Source organism: Marasmius oreades, chromosome 1 (assembly GCF_018924745.1).
Source record: "Marasmius oreades isolate 03SP1 chromosome 1, whole genome shotgun sequence".
NCBI lineage: Eukaryota > Fungi > Basidiomycota > Agaricomycetes > Agaricales > Marasmiaceae > Marasmius > Marasmius oreades.
In genome coordinates, this window is record NC_057323.1 from 1,785,083 (window position 1) to 1,803,461 (window position 18,379).

The 18,379-nt window shown below is 47.6% G+C and overlaps 8 protein-coding genes across 12 annotated transcripts; 3 read left to right on the forward strand and 5 right to left on the reverse strand.

Annotated features, from left to right (window-relative positions):
- Positions 1–2: 2 nt before the first annotated feature.
- On the reverse strand, positions 3–1,849 carry E1B28_000514 (uncharacterized protein). Its single transcript, XM_043146353.1, has 8 exons — positions 1,725–1,849; positions 1,522–1,672; positions 1,166–1,461; positions 799–1,111; positions 644–742; positions 525–591; positions 279–476; positions 3–217 (listed from the first exon to the last, which is right to left on the reverse strand). The coding sequence occupies exons 1-8, from the start codon at positions 1,838–1,840 to the stop codon at positions 57–59; spliced, it is 1,401 nt and encodes a 466-aa protein (XP_043015055.1). The 5' UTR covers positions 1,841–1,849; the 3' UTR covers positions 3–56.
- A 100-nt stretch (positions 1,850–1,949) lies between these two features.
- Positions 1,950–4,009, reverse strand: E1B28_000515 (uncharacterized protein). 3 transcript variants are annotated; one of them, XM_043146354.1, is made up of 13 exons: positions 3,576–4,009; positions 3,491–3,519; positions 3,377–3,433; positions 3,307–3,327; positions 3,193–3,245; positions 3,052–3,136; positions 2,950–2,990; positions 2,843–2,890; positions 2,665–2,794; positions 2,573–2,607; positions 2,305–2,512; positions 2,174–2,255; positions 1,950–2,119 (listed from the first exon to the last, which is right to left on the reverse strand). In XM_043146354.1, exons 1-13 carry the CDS (start codon positions 3,721–3,723, stop codon positions 2,049–2,051), a joined length of 1,008 nt encoding a protein of 335 aa, XP_043015056.1. In that variant the 5' UTR covers positions 3,724–4,009; the 3' UTR covers positions 1,950–2,048. The 3 variants fall into 3 exon arrangements, with proteins under 3 accessions (XP_043015056.1, XP_043015058.1, XP_043015057.1); XM_043146356.1 differs by having other exon boundaries at positions 2,174–2,512; XM_043146355.1 differs by lacking the exons at positions 3,491–3,519; positions 3,576–4,009 and having other exon boundaries at positions 3,307–3,399.
- A 197-nt stretch (positions 4,010–4,206) lies between these two features.
- CRP28 (40S ribosomal protein S23) lies at positions 4,207–4,867 on the forward strand (the record flags this gene model as incomplete). The annotated part of the gene is made up of 5 exons (XM_043146357.1): positions 4,207–4,213; positions 4,271–4,335; positions 4,396–4,587; positions 4,638–4,793; positions 4,850–4,867. 5 exons carry the CDS (start codon positions 4,207–4,209, stop codon positions 4,865–4,867), a joined length of 438 nt encoding a protein of 145 aa, XP_043015059.1.
- Positions 4,868–5,087: 220 nt separating this feature from the next.
- E1B28_000517 (uncharacterized protein) lies at positions 5,088–6,633 on the forward strand (the record flags this gene model as incomplete). Its single annotated transcript, XM_043146358.1, has 2 exons — positions 5,088–5,389; positions 5,439–6,633. 2 exons carry the CDS (start codon positions 5,088–5,090, stop codon positions 6,631–6,633), a joined length of 1,497 nt encoding a protein of 498 aa, XP_043015060.1.
- Positions 6,634–6,798: 165 nt separating this feature from the next.
- On the reverse strand, positions 6,799–8,924 carry E1B28_000518 (uncharacterized protein; the record flags this gene model as incomplete). The annotated part of the gene is made up of 7 exons (XM_043146359.1): positions 6,799–6,976; positions 7,034–7,224; positions 7,281–7,632; positions 7,689–7,870; positions 7,922–8,157; positions 8,220–8,755; positions 8,809–8,924. 7 exons carry the CDS (start codon positions 8,922–8,924, stop codon positions 6,799–6,801), a joined length of 1,791 nt encoding a protein of 596 aa, XP_043015061.1.
- Positions 8,925–9,153: 229 nt separating this feature from the next.
- E1B28_000519 (uncharacterized protein) lies at positions 9,154–12,392 on the reverse strand (the record flags this gene model as incomplete). Its single annotated transcript, XM_043146360.1, has 11 exons — positions 9,154–9,194; positions 9,253–9,326; positions 9,379–9,402; positions 9,458–9,897; positions 9,948–10,190; positions 10,242–10,577; positions 10,640–10,870; positions 10,923–11,180; positions 11,230–11,372; positions 11,422–12,163; positions 12,237–12,392. 11 exons carry the CDS (start codon positions 12,390–12,392, stop codon positions 9,154–9,156), a joined length of 2,688 nt encoding a protein of 895 aa, XP_043015062.1.
- An 832-nt stretch (positions 12,393–13,224) lies between these two features.
- E1B28_000520 (uncharacterized protein) lies at positions 13,225–15,307 on the reverse strand. 3 transcript variants are annotated; one of them, XM_043146361.1, is made up of 6 exons: positions 14,919–15,307; positions 14,276–14,863; positions 14,001–14,220; positions 13,669–13,943; positions 13,516–13,611; positions 13,250–13,464 (listed from the first exon to the last, which is right to left on the reverse strand). In XM_043146361.1, the coding sequence occupies exons 2-6, from the start codon at positions 14,799–14,801 to the stop codon at positions 13,319–13,321; spliced, it is 1,263 nt and encodes a 420-aa protein (XP_043015063.1). In that variant the 5' UTR covers positions 14,802–14,863; positions 14,919–15,307; the 3' UTR covers positions 13,250–13,318. The 3 variants fall into 3 exon arrangements, with proteins under 3 accessions (XP_043015065.1, XP_043015064.1, XP_043015063.1); XM_043146363.1 differs by having other exon boundaries at positions 13,225–13,611; positions 14,925–15,267; XM_043146362.1 differs by having other exon boundaries at positions 13,225–13,464; positions 13,669–14,220; positions 14,925–15,267.
- On the forward strand, positions 15,284–17,600 carry E1B28_000521 (uncharacterized protein). The gene is made up of 5 exons (XM_043146364.1): positions 15,284–15,727; positions 15,786–15,945; positions 16,002–16,331; positions 16,379–16,581; positions 16,632–17,600. The coding sequence occupies exons 1-5, from the start codon at positions 15,346–15,348 to the stop codon at positions 17,387–17,389; spliced, it is 1,833 nt and encodes a 610-aa protein (XP_043015066.1). The 5' UTR covers positions 15,284–15,345; the 3' UTR covers positions 17,390–17,600.
- Positions 17,601–18,379: the final 779 nt, after the last annotated feature.

Below are 18,379 nucleotides of genomic sequence, written 5' to 3' on the forward strand. Positions count from 1 at the left end.
AGATACATTGTACTTTTTCGATTGTAAGGCTTTAACAACACCTCGGTCACTTCTGCTCATGATTGGGCGACTAGTATGAGGACTTTATCTTTACCCGCTCTAATAACCGCCACCCGTCCATCGAGAAGGTCGTCAACTCCGAGAGTGAAATGAATTTCGGGAACAACCTTGTCATTGACGTAGAGACCTCTGGATTGAATGAGCTGCCGAGCTGCAGCTAAAAGACAAACAACAGGTCAAACTGCGAATGAGGACCACGGTGTATGATTGATACTCACAAGTAGAGGGAAGGAGCCCATACTTCGAGGACAACTTCATCACGGAGACACCTAAAAGCTCGTCTAACGGACACGATTTCAAGCGCGGGTCATCCTCGAATGCTTCAAGAAGGGATTGTACATCCAACTGTTTACCACGAGCTTCTGCAGACCTGAACATTGTTTCTGTAAGCCGTTGCGCTTTTTGCAAACCATGCTCTGTCATTCCGTTAATTCGTTTCCTGTGCCTTGGTAGAGATGGATCACCTTCATGCACGAGTTCAGTAACCTCGTCAGCTAACCGTCGCTGTGCCGTTCTTCCCTCAGGTATTCTCTAAGGGACATTTTTCGATGAGATGTTGATACGGTCCGGAAGGCAGACAAACCTGATGCACATCCATAATATGTGTGATCTCTGCCAGAGGCAGCATAGTGAACAGCTTGAGGTACTTCTCTACTTCCGAGTCTTCAACCTTGAGAAAATACTGCGGGAAACAAAACTGAGTGTACTAGGAGCACGTATACATCAGAAAAGTCCCACCTGATAGAAATCAAATATGCTCGTCAAGTCCGAGTCCAGCCAAATCGCGTTCCCTGCGCTCTTCCCAAATTTTGCACCCGACGCAGTCGTTAAAAGAGGCGTTGTGATACCAAAAACTTCGGTCTCGGAGTCTTGTTTGATGCGGCTAATCAGCTCAAGCCCAGCTATAATGTTACCCCACTGATCAGATCCTCCGATTTGGATTGTACACTGAAAGTTCTCGTGTAGGTAGTAGAAATCGTATGCTTGCAGTAACTGGTACGTGAATTCGGTGAACGATAAACCTGTATTCGAGTCCAAACGAGAGCGGACACTGATTCGGACCATCAACACGCAATGATCTGAGATAGTCATTGACGAAACGAACCTCTCCCTGTTGAGCATTGTATTCACTCGAGCGTGAATGCCAACAGTCCGTAAAAAATCGAGCATGTGGTAGTCTTTATGCCATACAAGATTGCTCTTGACTTCCAGATCAAAGTTTGAATTAACCCAAGTTCCGGACGGTAGTCGTGTTCGTGCATAGTTGAATGCTCTCCCTAGGAATTGCTTGACGTTTTGAGATAGAGAAGCGACATTGCGTTCGACCTGCTTGACATTTACTGGTTCGCGTTCTGTTTTCCGTCCTGAAGGATCTCCTACGAGTCCAGTAGCACCACCGATCTGAGCAGAAGAATGAACCAAGTGTTAGTGTTTTAAATACAGCTGGAAGTCGCAGCGCACCAGCGGGATAACCGTATGTCCCCGAAGCCGGAAATGAAGCAAACACATGAGAGGGAGCAAGTGCCCGATGTGCAGGGAGCCTGCAGTGGGATCTATTCCTGCATAAACCACTCGCGACGCAGTTGAAAGCGCGGCGTTGAGCTCTTCAGGTCTGCTAGTAATATGTCAAATATCTTTGGAAAAACAGTATTCTCGACTCTTACCGCGTCAATTGTTGAATAAAACCGCGTTTTTTCAATGTCTCTAGTAGAGATACATGTCTTCTCTGAAGAAAATGACATTTTCTCGAACGAAAAGCCCGCGTGGTTCGTGCAAACATAACATCCTCGGATAAATTTCTGCCTTACTAAGCGCCTTAGACTGGTCCATCTCTTGTGGTGGTATCTGGGCCGCCGAATCTCTGAACTGCTGGCCACATTAACACAACGGCGCGGAAAGGTACTCAGAAATTTGTTCAACGAATTATACTACATATGCGAGAACTCGAATGCAGTCAAATCATTCATCAGGCCAAACAGGCATATCAATCATTCCTGCAGGAATGCCTTCACCTCTTTCTGAATAAGATCAGTGTCCTTTGTGTTTGACCCACCTCCGGCTTTTCAAGGAGGTCAACTGTTGACTCTGATATCTTATAACAGGCGCAACTCACCCATGTGGCCCCAGACGGAATCTAGGATGACAAGACGCGCTCGTCCATTCATAAACTCAACTTCCAATTCGTTATCCTCGGGCTAGATATCCGCGTTGGAAGACTTCGAACTTTCATAAATCCAATCTCACCGGGAAGTAGAGATCAGTCTTGCAAGGCATCACTAGTCCTTTCGCTTTGATATTTCCGAGGCATTGCTTCAGATTTCCGTTGTCCCGGATGATAGAGACATCTCCCGTCCGCCAGGTATTTAGTAGCGTCAGCATGTCGTTGGCATCCCAAGCGGCCAGGAAGCTGTGCTCCCAGTTCTCGCGGATGAATGCATTGAGATCGGGATATCTTTGAGCGATCGATTTAGTTCAATGCCCTGGGGCTGACACGCCCAGATGTTGAACGCACTTTCCATCGTACAGGTGCTGGTCTTGACGGTACCACTGTCGACAGCGTTCGTCAGTCAAGACCAGGGCAAGTTTGGAGTGGAATGGCCGTACAGTCTGTCCGTATGCCCATGCGCTATAGACTCTGCCGAAGGCACGGATCCCGTGGTCGGGAGGGGATTTGTAATGCCCATTGTCGAAATCCTTGGACGCTACTAAGGCAGCCTTGGGCCCCTCAAGGAAACTGGTGCGAAAATCAATAAGATTTCGAAATAGGGTGATGAAGGCCCACCAAGCATTGTGGTTACTAGTACGCGCTGATCCGCAAAGACAGATGAACCTTGTCAAGGTCAACAATTCTCAATTTCGGACGAGACCCCAAAGTGATCGTGCCCTGACCTCTTCACGAATTCGGGATATATGACTGCCCAATGGTAGGCCTTGGTAATACAACCCAATCAGTTCGATCAAGGATGTGGATATGACATGCCATGAAACTACCTGTTGCCCTCCCATGGAAAATCCAATAACACAAAAGATTTCTTTGACGCCCAATGCATTTGTTAAGACGGTATATTGAGCACGTCTATAATGGATGGCGTGTCGTGAATCCCGGCTCCCAATGGAATCCAAAAAGCTCACATGTTATCTTCATAGGAGACAGCAGGGAAGTATGGACCATTGTAAGGTGCTGGCTGTTAACACGTGGTCTGTCGTCAGTCACTTCTCACCGAATCCCATCGGTTAGAGTTGTACCGTGTTCGAAGGTGAGGACGACTATGTAAGGTGTTGGTATAGTGTCGATTACATTGTAATGCACAAGTACCTCTCCATTAGAGAATAAGGCAAACGTCACGACGAAGTATTTCCTCGGATCGAGTACCTGTACAGGAAGGACCACTCAGCAGAGCGTTATATGAAAGGAAAGGAACCTGGTTGCCTTGTCATCCCCAATCAGATACTCCTGGCCTGGATCCGAAGTTCAAGTAAAGAGCAAGGTACGGCTATATCGTCAGAGTACACACTATTCAGTTTGCCGCCATAGCATGTCGGGAAGACGATGCAGGGGTTCTGTGGATCGCCGTAGGTGCGATACGCAGTGAAAGCCTCAGGCAGGACCCCGCCAGAGACACGCAGTCGGCCGTGCTTATAATATTGTACCTGAGGCGACATGGAGGTTGAGAGTCGAGGAGTAATGTGTGAGAGTAGTGGGATCAAGGCGGGATCTCATCAGTGTTTCGGTGCATAGGTCATGGGATGAGACAGAAGACGAAACGAAACGAGTTCAGGTGCCCATGGCCAGTGGCAGTTTCCTAGTTGCTACAAATAAGCCACGGCTGATCAGGTTTTCGGCGCCTCAAATGAGACACGATTCCCCGTCATTCACCAAGTGAAGATAAAATACGATTCAATCAGACACAGGAACGCTGATGTGAGCGGTCACAAAGATTGAGCTTTGCAGGTCTCTGTTTCTGATCCTAGACGGGTTCGCGCGCGGTCGTGTAATACCCGTGAGAGAATTCAAAGGCATGTGACGTGCTTACAAGTTTCAAGTCAGCGGAGTTGAAACCTGTGCAGTTTGTTGGAATAAGGTTTCGGGAGACAGCGAACTTGACTATCTTTGCGCTTCGCCTCCGTATAGTACTCACCTCAAGAATGGGCTGTGAGCATCGTCCTCATCGTATATGAAAGAAGTATTTTTTCTCACTGTTGAAAACAGCCAACAAACCTCGTGGACTTCAGGCCGCTCGCAAGCTTCGAAACGACCGACGTGACAACCGCTGGGTGCGTTGCTGATATACGTTTTTTAAGATCTCCATATTCATGCCTCGTTTCACCGGATAGGCGGACAAGGCTTATAAAAAGCGTGCCCTTGGAAACGTTTACAAGACCTCGCCGACTGGAGGATCTTCTCATGCTAAAGGAATTGTGTTGGAGAAAGTCGGTGTCGAGGCGAAGCAACCCAACTCTGCTATTAGAAAATGTGTGAGGGTTCAGTTAATCAAAAATGGAAAGAAGGTTACTGCTTTCGTACCCGTACGTTGACATTCCATCGAAGGTGTTCCCCTATTTACGCAGTCTCTCAGAACGATGGTTGTCTTAACTTTGTCGATGAGAACGACGAAGTCCTTATATCTGGTTTCGGTCGCCGGGGTAAGGCTAAGGGTGATATTCCCGGTGTACGATTCAAGGTAGTGAAGGTCTCCGGTGTTGGTTTGTTGGCGCTATGGAAGGAGAAGAAGGTTCGTGCTTGCACAACTTATTTGCTGCCGTTTTCAATTTCTGACTTTCTATTCAGGAAAAGCCAAGGTCATAAGCAATACCATTTGTTTCGCTACACCGGTGCCTTTTCTTAGTTTCTCTATATATGATCATGTATTGCTCGTCATGGCCATGCACTTGTCTCTACAATTTAAGCAACATTATGATCATATTTGAAGCGCGTCGGTGACAGTGATCCGCATCAGGCTCGACATAAATTATAAGAGACATGCTCGGCATGGCCCATCAGTACAAAACATTGAGTGGGAATTGTCATGACGCTTCGTCCTCCAACTCGCAAACCTCCACCTCCACCCCCACGGCGTGTTACCAACAGACTGTCAAACTCTGATAAAGGATGTGAAATTCAGGACAAGCCACTTGGAATCGCCGGTCGAATTGCCAATCTGCGTTTGAACCAAGTTGGATTGAATCCGACACGAAGGGAAACGAAAGCTTCGGAGTCGAAAACTTCTGCCGAAGAGCTGGTTGTCCAGGTTGAGGAAGCTATCGTTGAGGAACCTGTGGGGCCATTTATACGGGCACATAAGCCTACTTGGGAAGAAATAGAATCCAGGTACGCAGAATGTTCTTTGACCCGTAAGCTAAGCTGAGAACCAGCCCAGAGGACCTGCTTTTGTGCGTGCTATATGTCGCAAAGCACCACCGATACCAGGCAAGGACAGCCCTACGCCGCCTGTGCCAGTCAGGAGATTACCTCCCATGTCTACCCGCCTCCCTACTCCTCCTCCCGAACCCGAGCCCGGAACTTACCATGACGTGGTCCATGATGAACTGGAAGGAGTGGATCGGATGCACGATAGTTGCATAAAATGCCACGATTTCTCCTTCATAGACGACCATGCTGCACAATTTCCCCGACATACTGTGACCTCGTTAGAACAACTTGCCTGTGATCTGACTTCCCCATGGCAATCAGAAACAGAAAAATTCAGAGCTATATTCACTTGGTTACACCACAACGTAGCATACGACACACAAGCGTTTTTCTCAGGAAATGTTAGAGCTGCAACTCCCAAGTCTACATTCCAGTCTGGACTGGCGGTGTGTGACGGATATGCCGGGCTATTTGTGACTTTGGCAGAGTATGCAGGGTTACAGGCACTCAAGGTTTCTGGTCATGGAAAAGGTTTTGGTTATGTTGCTCCAGATGTCAACGCCCCTGCCCCGCAATTCGAGATGAATCACGCATGGAACTGCGCTCTTATGGACGGAGAATGGCGCCTTGTCGATAGCTGCTGGGGTGCGGGGGCTCTTGACGGGCTTTCATATCACCCTCGGTTCACTCCATCATGGTTCACGTCTACTAATGCAGAATTCGGGAAGCGTCATTATCCTGAAGATCCCGGTTATCAGCTCGTGTCTGAAGGTGAAGGAGGTGTGATTTCATGGGAAGACTACATCCTAGTCCCTGAACCTCCAGTCATCTTTGGTGACTTTCATGAACACAGTTTCTCACCGCATTTTCTGCAACCCGATGTGAAATCTGTACAGGGAGGAACAACGGTCAGCTTTCATTTATTCAAACTCTGCGAGCACATGTCCACAGCACAAGCAGACAACTATGTGTACTTCGTCAATACACCCGATGATAACAGGATGCCATTGACTCTGAATGACGCAGGTGGATGGAGTGCGAATGTATTCATACCCCGTGGGGCAGGAGGAGAAGTTTCCATTTTTTATGTGAAGGAGGTGAACGGTCAGGACGCGAGAGGTCTGGGTGTGCAGGGCTTCAAGGCAGTCATGGGTAAGAAAGCCATGTCTTTCGGAGGCCTGTGTCGATGGATCGTCGCGTAGAGAACAGCTTCCGAAACCAGTGCACATTGAGGTGCTCATAAGTAGAAATGTAATATGGAATATTTTATACTAAGGGCATTATCGGCATACTTCTTGAGATTCGGGCAAATAATCTTTGTGGGGCGGGGGACGAAAAACAAACAAACAAACGAAAGATAGTCCAGATCAACCAGGAACTTGTACGCCCATCCCGTCCAAATATTTTCGCAGATCAGCGATTAACTCGAGCTGCTCTTCGACCGCAAGACCACGGACTATGGTCTGCAGAACAGAACCGACACTCACAGAATGTTGGCGTATCAAGCTACTGTAATAGACGTAAGTGAAAACACCCATTAAGAATCTACGCAGGCGATCAGTAAATTTAATACCTCTTCGTCTAAGGTATGATGGGACTCACTGGCAATCCATCCGATCCGTCATGCCCCCATGTCCAGGAATGCTATGGCCAAAATCTTTGATATTGAAAGCACGTTTGAAACCAGAAGCGAAGAAACCACCGAAAGGTGCGACAAGAGAAGCGAAGCTTGACATCACCAAAAGATGTCCGAAATATGGAACATATGGACTGGTCGTCACAGTGCGTCCGAGCTGAAAGGCCGTTATGTCAGTGGATCAAGGAGAAGACGTAACGAACAAAGACATACTGCTGTAGAGAGCAGTGAGGTGAACGGTTCAGGGATTGTCCACTCTTTCCATTGAAAGACGGGGTTTGGCACACAATCGACATTGCTCCACGCGTTGACACCCAAGTCATGCACTGGACATATCATATACTTGAAACGCATGAAGTAAGCGCCCCATAGCAAGCTAAACACCATCGTACACCAGAACGCGCCCAAAAATCCTTCGACTGTTTTTTTCGGTGAGAGTTTGATTAGCGGTGTGCGTCCGAGAGTGATTCCGCAAAGGTATGCAAAACAGTCGTTGCAAATCACCAGCGACGCCGGTACCCAGAACCATATCAGCCCTTCCAGAATATTGTTGACAACGAAATGGCTGATTGTGTAGACCATCAATGAGGAGTATATTCCTTCAGGGGAAAAAAAGCGCACCTAGAGACTACTATGAGAAGGAGGCTCATGTGAACCCAGCAAAATAATCCGAATTGCTGCTTGAGATAGCCTTTCTTTAATGATGTAACGAAGCCCACAAATCCGATGGTGTATAGCGTAAAGCTGATGATACGATGGTTGGTTGCGAACGCGTGAAGTTGAGCGTCAGAGAATACGACATGCTAAATGGAAGATACGTCAGGATCAGCCAAACTGCGCTGAGGTAATGTTACCTTGAAGTAATAGATGATACTCTCTCCGTATAAAAAGTAATTCGTGACGGCGAAGAAATACCAGTTGAGAGTCTTACTCCAAGGATCCTTCCCGTTCCCATTCCCGTTCCTTCGTTCGCTGAAGCCAGGTTGTGGCGTCCCTTTCAGAGAAAACAGCGCAGTCACCTCCCTATACACAAGAGTCTGACAGAGCATAACCAGAATGATCAAGTAGGCGTGCCCGAGGAGCAATAGCCCTAATAAAATGATATATATATATTCAATCGAAAACAAACGCGATAGTCATATGAAAACCCACCGATGAAACCGCCAATCATGATGAATGTCCAGAGGGTTCGCGTTGTGAGATTCTGCTTCTTCTTTTCGTCCCGAGACGGTGGTGGTGCGTTCGAGTTGAAATGCGGGGCTTCGATCTGGAGTACTTCCCTCGGGGCTTCATGGACGACTTGGAAAGGTTCGACCGGTTCCAATGGGGGCAGAAAGACTTCAGCTGGTTCTTCATGTGTGTTAATCTTAACCTGGTCTGGTTCTCGTTCCTCAGTTGCCGGTGCCTCAGCAGAAGACGGAGGTGCAGAATGGGATACCGCAGCAGTTGAAGGGTCGGGTTGCACACCATGAGCAGCATCCTCAATAGTCGTTTCCGGAGGAAATTCAACTGCAGTTGCGCCAGGAGGTGAAGGCGCAACATCGTGTAGTTTACCATTCGGTAACGCGGTTTCCTCTTTATTTTGTTGCGCTTCAAAACGCGCCTTTTGTTTGGCTTCTCGTGCAGCTTTTTTCAGGGCACTCTTCGAAATTTTCAGAGTTGGTGGCACTGGAGGCTCTACCTGTGGACTAGACATGGGTAATGTCTTAGTTATTCCGCAACAAATAATGGAAGGACGAACGTTGTTTCTGGCTCTGCGACCTCTTCGACCTGCTCCTCACTTTCTTCATCCCCTGACTCTACAGCTAAGGCGGAGAAGAGTGTCTGGGAGGCAAAGCGACTTTTCTGAGCGTTCATGACGCTGATGATGGAGCGATGAAGAAATGAAGGTTAAAACAGTAGTACCAGCACTAGATGTCACACTCCGTACACGTGCACAGCAAGTTAATGATATGTATTACAACAATTAGAACAATACGTCTCAGATACGTTTAGTCCCTGGTTGATGGAGTCTACATTATGACTGGTTTCCTGAATCAGAGTCTGATAAAATTAATCCTCAGTCCGAAGTTGAGGCGGGAAAACCCTAGAATTTCCAATCCTCGTCAACTTCCAATGCCCATGGAACTGGCAGGGGCATTAGTATCTCGGGGATGACATTACGGAATGAAAACGTCTGACTTACACTTCGTAAGAAGTGTTTTGGAAAACAGCTTTTCGATGGGAACATCATGTATCTTGCACCAAGAGGCGGTAATGCTAAGGTGTTGCCGTTAGCTAATGGTTTGATATACGAATACTAAACACCCACCGCGGATCGAGATAATTAATTTTACTGTGCGAGAAAGGTCACAAGTCGAGACCATGATACCAGAAAAGAGACGACAAACCTGGTACTAAGTGCAACCTCTTTGCCTTCATCTCTGTCCATCATCTGTAATTTACAGGTCTTAATCTTCTCCGTGGCTTTCTCAATCTGTTCTATAATCTTCTCCGCCGTTTTCGAGGTTTTCAACGTCGCCGTCTCTTTACCACGCTCCGACTCCAATTGCTTGAACTCCCTCTCGATGTTTTCGATCTTATGCTTCAGTATTAAATCTTTTTGGGGCTTGCCCCCGTCCTCCACGAGTTTTTCGTTGTCTTTGGCAAACCTTTTCTCGGCCTTCTCTATTTCTTTTGCTTTGAGGTTTTCCTCGTGCGTCGCGATCCAATCAAGTTCTAAGTCTGATTCATCATCATCTTCCCTGAATTTTGCTTGCTTCTTGTACTTCAGGTCTAAACCGAAAAGCGCATGGCGAAGTTTCATGCGATCATATCTGAGTGCTTTGAGCTGTGCAATTTCAGTATAGTGAGAATCTTCGTTAATGGGTAGATTAATACCTTGTATCGCATTTTTTCCATTGACTGGTCGTGCGTCTTTGGAACGCTCCTTTGATGGTTGCAGAGGATGGCGACCAACCGGTTGGCCTTGTTATAAGCATTGTGCTTCTCTTGCAATGAGGCGTTCTCAAGGTTGGCTTCGTCGAGCAGTCGCTGGAAGGTGATTGAGGCGTTATAGGTACGGAACACCTTCGCAGTCAAGCCTTTCATTTCCGAGTTCAGATGTTTATTTAGCCCCGATGTCTGCCCTCATGGGATGAGCAGTGGAATGGACCAGATACGAGAACACCTTACATTCACTCGGTCAAACAAGCTGTCGTCGTCATCCTTATTCTCCTTGAATATTTTGATATTCTTGTAAACTTGAGGATCAATCTGGACTCGATTGTAGTATCGAATCGAGTCTTTCCCCAAGAAGTCGAAAATGATGAAGTGAGGGGGCTCCAGAGTAACGTGTTCACAGCGAAGAGAGCAACAGCCGACAGTATCAGCCTCGTCTTCACCTTTTTCGTTGCCCGCTCGAAGGGCAAGCTTGTCGATGAAATACATCGCAGTAGCACGCTGACGTTCTGCCATGACTTTGGATTTGAGATCAGACGTATAATTGTTACGGATTCTGTCAACGTGTTTCTGAGAGATAAAAAATCATACAAAGTTAGCGAAATACGAGGATGGCGAAGCGGTTGCCAAACCTTGAGCTCTCTAGCCTTTTCGAACTTTATCATGTCGCTCTGACCCTTAAGTGAACTTCCGGCGGCAAGGAAAACGTATTTGTGATTCCCATTAACATTCTCTGTCCAAGTAGCCAGCCAAGTCACCGTATTGTCGTGCTGTACTGCCTTCCATTTCCCAGGCATGTTGGGAATAGGAATAGGTGCGTCCTTCCCGATGTTTAACGTTATATCCTCCGGTCGTATTCGGAACTGGGGAACATTGATCAAACAACGCAGGGCAGCTCAAACTAAGATAGGTCACCTTGAGGGCTCCTGTTCTAGGATGTTCACCCCGTCCTTTGAAAAGGCCGGGAGGTTCTATTCTGAAATTACCCACTTTCTCCTTTCGACCGTTGAGAAGACACGCCGTGTATTTAGCCTCTGTCTCCTCCTTCTTCTTTTTGAGTTCCTTCTTTTCTGCGGATGACATAGCTTTCTTTCTCGCTTTCTCCGCTTCAAAGTGCTCAAACATGGGACGGAAATCACATTTTGCGAATGATGTGATCTGAACGTCATTACGCTACAACGCGACTCAGAGCCTGCCCGCTAAATGGTCGTGTGCCACTCACCGGCGGGTGATTTTCTAAGACCTTCTTCCAATCTTCAAAGAAATTTTTGTTGAAAGTATTGTTCTGGGCGTAGTCGGTTTCAAGCAGAGCGGCATAAAAACCGGCTACCTCTTCCGACGCAGGGGGTAGATCTACTTCTTTGCCTTTCGAAAAGTGAGTGCAATATTGGGGGGGAAACGATGGGTTTCTCACCATCGTATTTCATCTTCACGTTTGAAGGCAAAACTTCATAAGGTGGGGGAAAGCAGACACCACTGTGCTCAAGCGTTATCCACTTCACGGTGTTGTCCTCCTTAATGTTGATATCCCACCAACGGTAAACCTCCTCGTCCTCCTCTTCCTTCTTGGCTTTTCGCTTGCCCTTCCCGTTGGCCTTGTCTTCCTCTACTTTCTTCTTTGTTGCCTTCTTCTTAGACTTTGACAAATCTTCGCCAAATCCGTCCTTTGCTTTCTGCGGGGACGGTGTGGCGAGAGGTTTGTCGTCCTCAGACGAAGATTCAGTATCTTCATTCTTCACCTTCTTTGCCGATGCCTTAGCGATAGGCTTGTCGTCGTCGTCGTCGTCGGACAGTTCCACGTCACTTTCCACCTTGACCTTCCGCTTTCGGGAAGGCTTACTCGCGCCTGCGCCCGAACCCTCATTCTTCACCCTCTTTCGCGGTGGTTTCTTCTTGACCGGCGTTTGAATCGACTCCTCGTCATCGCTGGGTCCTTCTTTAACAGCGACCTGCTTTTTCAGACCATTGCGTTGGGCAACGGAGACGGGAACGGTGGTCGCAACCACTGCACCTGGCATACGAACTGCAGTGGAAGATTGTTTGGGAGGTGACGAGGCGAGAGGAGTGTCATCGTCACTTGAGCTTTCGGAAACGGCTGCCTTCTTCCGTTTCAAGTAACGGCGGGGAGGAAGAACCGAGGCTCGCCTCGTCTGTGACTAAGTTGAAGTGAGTCAACACATGGAAAGGTTGAGTGAACATGCCGTGAGTAATGACTTGAAGGGGACACACCAGAGGAATGTCATCTTCATCTCCGTCGTCGTCGTCCATCTCGACGTCGCTATAGTCAGGATTTTTGCCATTGAGGTGGCCGTTGACACCCTTGACAGGGCTAGATGAGGCTAGGGGACGATCATCGTCTGAGTTAGAAGTGGTATCTCCCGACATGATTTGGAAAAGATGGGACCACTAGTCTCTATGGTCCCAAAGGCAGAGGGTAGGAGATGAGGGGAAGAGAAAAAAGGTTGAACTTCGTGTTTTGAGGTGGCGGGGTCTTGATGTGAATTTTCGCAGAGTCCGCCGAGACCGGCCCTAAATTCACTGAGTCACATCACGGTTATGATAGCTGTCACACCAGGTTACCGATCTTTCCCAACGCCCAACCCAAAGTTAGCCTTCTCTCCTTCAAACCTTGAACAGACTGACGCGGTCTCTGCAGCATGTCCAATCTTCCTCTTTATAGAGATCCCTGGGCAAGACGAGATGCCTGGAGGAAACACCCTGTCTTTTCCAAAACGGCAATGGTTCGCAGTATGTTCCCAGGATTCGGAATTGCTGTGGTTGCGTTCACTGCCTACGTGATTGCGGACAATGTCTATCTCAGTGCAAAGAAATCTGTTCACCACTAGTAACACATGTGGGTCTAACCCTCCTCTCAGATACCCAGAATTTCTCACGACTCGCAGGATCTGTGTAATTTCCAATTCATATTGTTAGACATTTTCTACACATTTTCTGCTTCATGGGACTCGGGTTACTCAGACACCTCCGTTGGACCTTTGGCCGTGGAGACAAACACCTTTCGACAACGAACCGCTCTTCTTACGTGCAGTCCAGCGTGTCCGAAATCTCTTTCTACACGCTAGGCAGCAATAACTTCGAGCCAAGTATAAGAAACTGGTGGGCAACCTGGCATTGCTCGGTTGCTTCCCATCGACTTACCGTCTTTTGTGAGCTTAAGAACCTTTGAAGACATCCACCCTCATGAATGAGGGTGCACTTGCATCTCTAATTGAATTGTGTTGCTCCAAATTATACTACAAACATTGGTGGATTCTAGTTAATACACTTTCTATATTGAGATCTATCAATGTTCACTGGCCTGGCCCGTGAAGGAAGCGCTTGTAAACGGGATTGCCAGTTTCTTCTACGTAGGTGTAGTTGAGTTTCCGTAGAAATTCGTCGAATATATGGTACTCGGATGGAGGCACCTGGATGCCAGCCAGAACCTTTCCAAGATCTGCAGAAAAATATATTATGACAAGGTTGGTCCTTAAGGTTCACTGCTTACCGGCACCATGGTTCCGGTAGTGGAAAAGACTGATATTCCAGTCAGTTTTGAGGCCGATCAAAAAGTTTCGCAGAGCGTTCGGCCTCTCAGGGAATTCTGAACGGGAAGTACCACATCAAAACATAAATTGTGGCGAATTTCAAACGAACCCACCGAACCGGAAAACTCTCTCATTGGGGACGAATTGTGATCCACCCACCATGTACCTCGCATGACTCTTTGCCATTTCGTTGTCGCTGATATCAAAACCTTTCATATCATTGTCTTCTAGCGCTTTGAGAAGTGTCTTAATTTCTGTATTTCTATCAGTCGTCTCTAGCTTGAAGGAAAAAAGCAGATGCGCGCGAGCTGGAGACGAATGAACATTATATCGGTAGATGAACTCTGTAACCGGGCGAGGGTGGATGACTGAATGTAAGGCTGTAAAGCTAGATGTCCCGTAAGATGCAAATATGCCACGTTTGAAGGGGACGATGGAGACTTGCCTGCCAGGTTTCTCGGGTATATCAACACTGATGAGGGCTTCTCGGCCTTCACCCAGCTCTGCGCGTTCTGCGACAAAACGGAGTCGATCAAAATTCATGTTTGCGCCACTAACGACCGCAACGAATCGTTTTTGAGCACCAACAAGCTTGTTTTCCAGGATGAAATGTTTCAAACCGGCGAGGGCAAGTGCGCCCGCAGGTTCCGTAATGGACCTTGTTTCTACAGTATGCCAGTCAGTGCCAAATATAAACCAAAGCTTACGATGAAGTAAAACCTTCGAAGATATCCTTGATAGCTGCACAGAGTTCGTCGTTATCTACCAAGGTGACTCCATCAAGGAATTCTTGACATATCCTGAAACACTCCTTCCCCACAATCTTGACAGCTGTACCGTCTGCGAATGGCCCAACATCCGGCAATGTTATGCGTTCTCCCTTCGCGAGGCTTTTATGCATAGCATCCCCATCTACCGTTTCAGCACCGATGATCTTTGTCTTCGGACTGCCAATCCTCTTGACGTATTCCGCAATTCCGGATATGAGACCACCTCCACCTATCGAGGCAAATATTCCATCTAAATTCTCGGCATCAGGAAATTGCTTGAGAATCTCCAGCCCGACAGTTCCTTGGCCGGCGATCACGAAAGGATCGTCATATGGAGGTACAAAGGCAATGCCGTGAAGATTTGCGAGGCGAGCGCATTCCGCTTTGGCCTCATCGAAATCCACACCATGTAAGATTGTTTTTGCACCCAGTCGAGCGACATTTCGAACTTTAATCGAGGGAGTCCCTCTGGGCATCACAATCGTGCACGGTATACCTAAATGCGAGCCCGAAAGAGCGACACCTTGAGCATGATTTCCTGAAGTTTGCGAGTCAAACATGAGATTGCAACGAGTTAAGATCATGGCACCCACACTAACCGGCACTACAAGTGATAACACCCTTCCATCTCTCTTCCTCCGAAAGGCTAGCCATAAAGTTGTATGCCCCTCTGATTTTGAAACTAAAAACCTCTTGCAGATCTTCACGTTTCAACCATATTTGATTTCCCAACTTGGCACTGAGATTGGGGGCAAATACAAGGGGTGTCTCCTTGATGATTTCGTAGACTTTTGAAGTGAGAATTAGACGAAGATAGTCGGGAGTTTGAGAGGAAAGTAGATGATGTTTCGAAAGGCGGGGATAGGCCAGTGGCTCAGGAGCATCAGAGCTGTATTCAAGTGTTGCAGTTGGCGCCATGAGTCTGAAGAAGAAAAAACTGGGAAGTGCACGTGCATATCGGACTTTCTTTCAGACTACCCTTAGGGATTTGCAGCCTTCTTCCTCCCTTCCACGCTCATTATGACTCAGACTTCGTCGATGGGCCCTCCTTTATCTCCTCGTGAGATAAGGCGCTCCGGTCGTCGTTCTGCTCCTTCAGTATCTACTTCAAACTCAAAATCCCCAGACTCAGACCCTCCGCAACGTCCTCCAATCGTTTCCTCTGGCAGCGGTGGTAGTCGTAACAAGCGTCTGAAACAAGAAGATGTCGACGAGTCGGTTGTCTCTGTCAACTCAAATCCAACTTCGAACGGTCGCGGAAAGCGAAGGTCGAAGGAAAAACCGGCTCAACACCAACAACCCCCGGAGCAAGTTACAGACACTGTTGTTACTGATCTCCCTGTAACGCAATCTGAGGAAGAGGAAGAACAAGGTATTACGCGTTGTGTATGCTCAAGTACTGGTACGTTCGCATATAATGACTTCGTTTCTTCGCTTTCCATTTACATCCTTCCGCAAAGGAGAGGACGACCCGGATGCTGGCGAATTTATGGTTCAATGCGAGACTTGTAAAGTCTGGCAGCATGGCTTGTGTATGGGATTCGAGTCCGAAGATCAATTGCACGACGATGACTATTATTGCGAACAATGTCGACCAGAACTGCACACAGAATTGTTGAAGTTTGTGACGTCTTCCCACACTCTCCCTTTTATTGCAGCTCACCTCGGTCGTACAGAAAACTCTCCAAAAGAGCTCGCCAGTCATCAACTACTTCTCATCACACCGCTGTGCCCACATCGTCTACCACATTCAGGTCGCATTCACCCACTCACACGAGCAAGCAACCTTCCAAACGTCGAAACACGATGAACAGCAGAGATGCCGCCTTTGATGAGAACTTGAAGGAGATTCTAGAGTCTTCGGCGGCAGAAGCAGGAACAGGTTTAGAGACCGCAAGTTTAGTGTCCAACAATGGGAACGCCTTAACTTCACCTCCTGATGCCGAGGATTCGGTGGAGACGGCTCCAAATAACCGGAAAAAGAGGAAACGTGCTGATAATGATCCGTGAGTTTGTTACTTGGCACCTCTACTATTGATTTAACACACTCCAGTGCACCTGTCAAAAAACGTACCAGGTCTATGTCGACAGCTTCGGACCATCCTGCTGCAGTACCGTCCCTCACTCCACGCGAAGAGACTCCTACTTTACCGAAAGCTCCTACTACAAATACTACGATGCAGAAGCCCCCAGGACGAAATAAACGCGGTGGACGTAAAGCCGCAACAACGATAGAGCCAGCGGTCGATGGAGAGGGTTGGTTATCTTTTTTTTTCACTGTCTATTAGCCTCACACCCTACCCAAGGAGTACCTATTCAGACTTCTAAGAGGCAAGGAAATGGTGGCCGGAACAAAAATGTTGGTGGAAATAAACGTCCACCCCAGTCAACAGCCGGCGTGGGATCCCACGATTCGCGTCGTGGTCAAGCGAATACCAACAGCAATCAAAATGCAGGGTCAAACGCGACAGATAACTCACGTGCGCATCGTAACACACACGCTTACGTTGTTTCCCAACAGCCACTTTTCACATCTTGGAACCTGCCTGATTATCTTGCTCACTTGGAGGCCGTACTTCCCACGAATGTTCCTAAACCGCTAGAGGTTGTGTCTGGTATCACCGGTCGAGGGGAAAGCATAGAAAGGACGACAGAACGAGGTGTTAAGGTGAAATGGCCAAGTAAAAGAATGAGCGTTGTGGACATGAACAAGAGAGTGCGTGCATTGGTCGAATGGGTTGGGAGAGAACAAGCTAGTGCTTCAGAAAGGGCAAGGCGACGAGAGTTTTTAGAGAACGCGTTGAAGGAGAACGCTCTACTGGATAAAGAGGCAGAGACATCTGGAGCAGGCAGTGATACGATGGTCCTAGACTCGGGGCCACGTAGTGCCTCACCATCTGCAATACAGTCTTGTCATGAAGATGTCCTGCTGTCAGGGGGGGAGTCCGAGCACACCTCGTTGATGAAGGATATGGAGAAGCTCATGACGGATTTGATTACATTCCAAGAACGTTTTGGGCCAGGCGTGAAGGCACGGGACAGGGAAAGAAGGCATGCTTCTTAGCATCGCTTCTCTTTATATCTTGTACTTTCCCGACCTTGCACTACACAACTGTTACTATCGTATTCCTGTATTTTATGATCGTCATCCCCAGCCTATCTAAAACTGCTATCGTATACTTCATATTCCAGTATATCGGGGCTTCTGACCTCTTCGCCTTTCAATGGTCCCATGATCATTCATACTCTATGCCATTCTCATTCCATTCGCAACGCCAACTCATTACACCACATACACCAATGACCATATAATCCTAAATAGCCATCCCTCACCGACACCGGTCAGACCGGTCACCCCCCGGTCCCAGCATTGATACAACATCCTTTCCATTGCCTCTTCGAGCCGGAATTCGATAAAGATTACTCCTCGTGCTCGCATTCATTTTCGATTTCTGGTAATAACCGTGTCGCAGGGGGCAGCTGGCGGATTACTGGTGTTAAAGTGGTACTCCGTCCCGTCCCGTTCAGTCCAGAACCGTTACATTCCATACTCCCTACATCCCTATTCTACACCCCTACTTATTTGACTTATATAGTTCTCCTATTCGTCGGGGTCACCTCAGTTGTCGTTCTTACACACTGAGGTGAGCCCCACTAATTACTTCACTTATTTTCTTTACTTATCTCTTATTTAGTCTTTCTTTAACAGGTAGTTTATATTGAATATAGTTGTCGTTCTTACACACTGAGTCTTTCTTTAACAACTGGGTCCTCGTCAATGTCCCTTGTTGATGGGGCCTCCGGCCCGTACGGCCTGAGCCTGAACTCGCACAATAATACTGTTGACCTAAGGACCGGACGATTTTATCCCCCTAGTTGTGATTTGGAGTGTGTCGTCGTTGGTCCCATGAGAAATTGGCCGTACTGTTACTTGTAGGTACTAAGGTGTCATCTGCACACGATTTAAATTGTCGCAAAGTTACTATTCTGTTTAGGGATATGCAACATTTTCGAGTACCACTTCCACACACCACTTACTGTATCAAAAATTTGA

Excerpts from the sequence above, each read along its gene's own strand:
- E1B28_000521 (XM_043146364.1), top strand. The coding sequence starts at position 15,346 with ATGACTCAGACTTCGTCGATGGGCCCTCCTTTATCTCCTCGTGAGATA. Across the intron at positions 15,946-16,001 it reads CTGCACACAGAATTGTTGAA|AAAACTCTCCAAAAGAGCTC; the intron begins GTTTGTGACGTC and ends TCGGTCGTACAG. Across the intron at positions 16,582-16,631 it reads GCCAGCGGTCGATGGAGAGG|GAGTACCTATTCAGACTTCT; the intron begins GTTGGTTATCTT and ends ACCCTACCCAAG.
- E1B28_000515 (XM_043146354.1), bottom strand. The coding sequence starts at position 3,723 with ATGTCGCCTCAGGTACAATATTATAAGCACGGCCGACTGCGTGTCTCT. Across the intron at positions 3,434-3,490 it reads ATCTGATTGGGGATGACAAG|GTACTCGATCCGAGGAAATA; the intron begins GCAACCAGGTTC and ends CTTCCTGTACAG. Across the intron at positions 2,120-2,173 it reads TTCCGTCTGGGGCCACATGG|CCGGAGGTGGGTCAAACACA; the intron begins GTGAGTTGCGCC and ends CTCCTTGAAAAG.
- E1B28_000514 (XM_043146353.1), bottom strand. The coding sequence starts at position 1,840 with ATGTTTGCACGAACCACGCGGGCTTTTCGTTCGAGAAAATGTCATTTT. Across the intron at positions 1,462-1,521 it reads GACATACGGTTATCCCGCTG|ATCGGTGGTGCTACTGGACT; the intron begins GTGCGCTGCGAC and ends TCTTCTGCTCAG. Across the intron at positions 743-798 it reads GCATATTTGATTTCTATCAG|TATTTTCTCAAGGTTGAAGA; the intron begins GTGGGACTTTTC and ends TGTTTCCCGCAG.
- E1B28_000520 (XM_043146362.1), bottom strand. The coding sequence starts at position 15,243 with ATGGCGCCAACTGCAACACTTGAATACAGCTCTGATGCTCCTGAGCCA. Across the intron at positions 14,864-14,924 it reads TGTTATCACTTGTAGTGCCG|GAAATCATGCTCAAGGTGTC; the intron begins GTTAGTGTGGGT and ends CGCAAACTTCAG. Across the intron at positions 14,221-14,275 it reads TATCAAGGATATCTTCGAAG|AAACAAGGTCCATTACGGAA; the intron begins GTTTTACTTCAT and ends GGCATACTGTAG.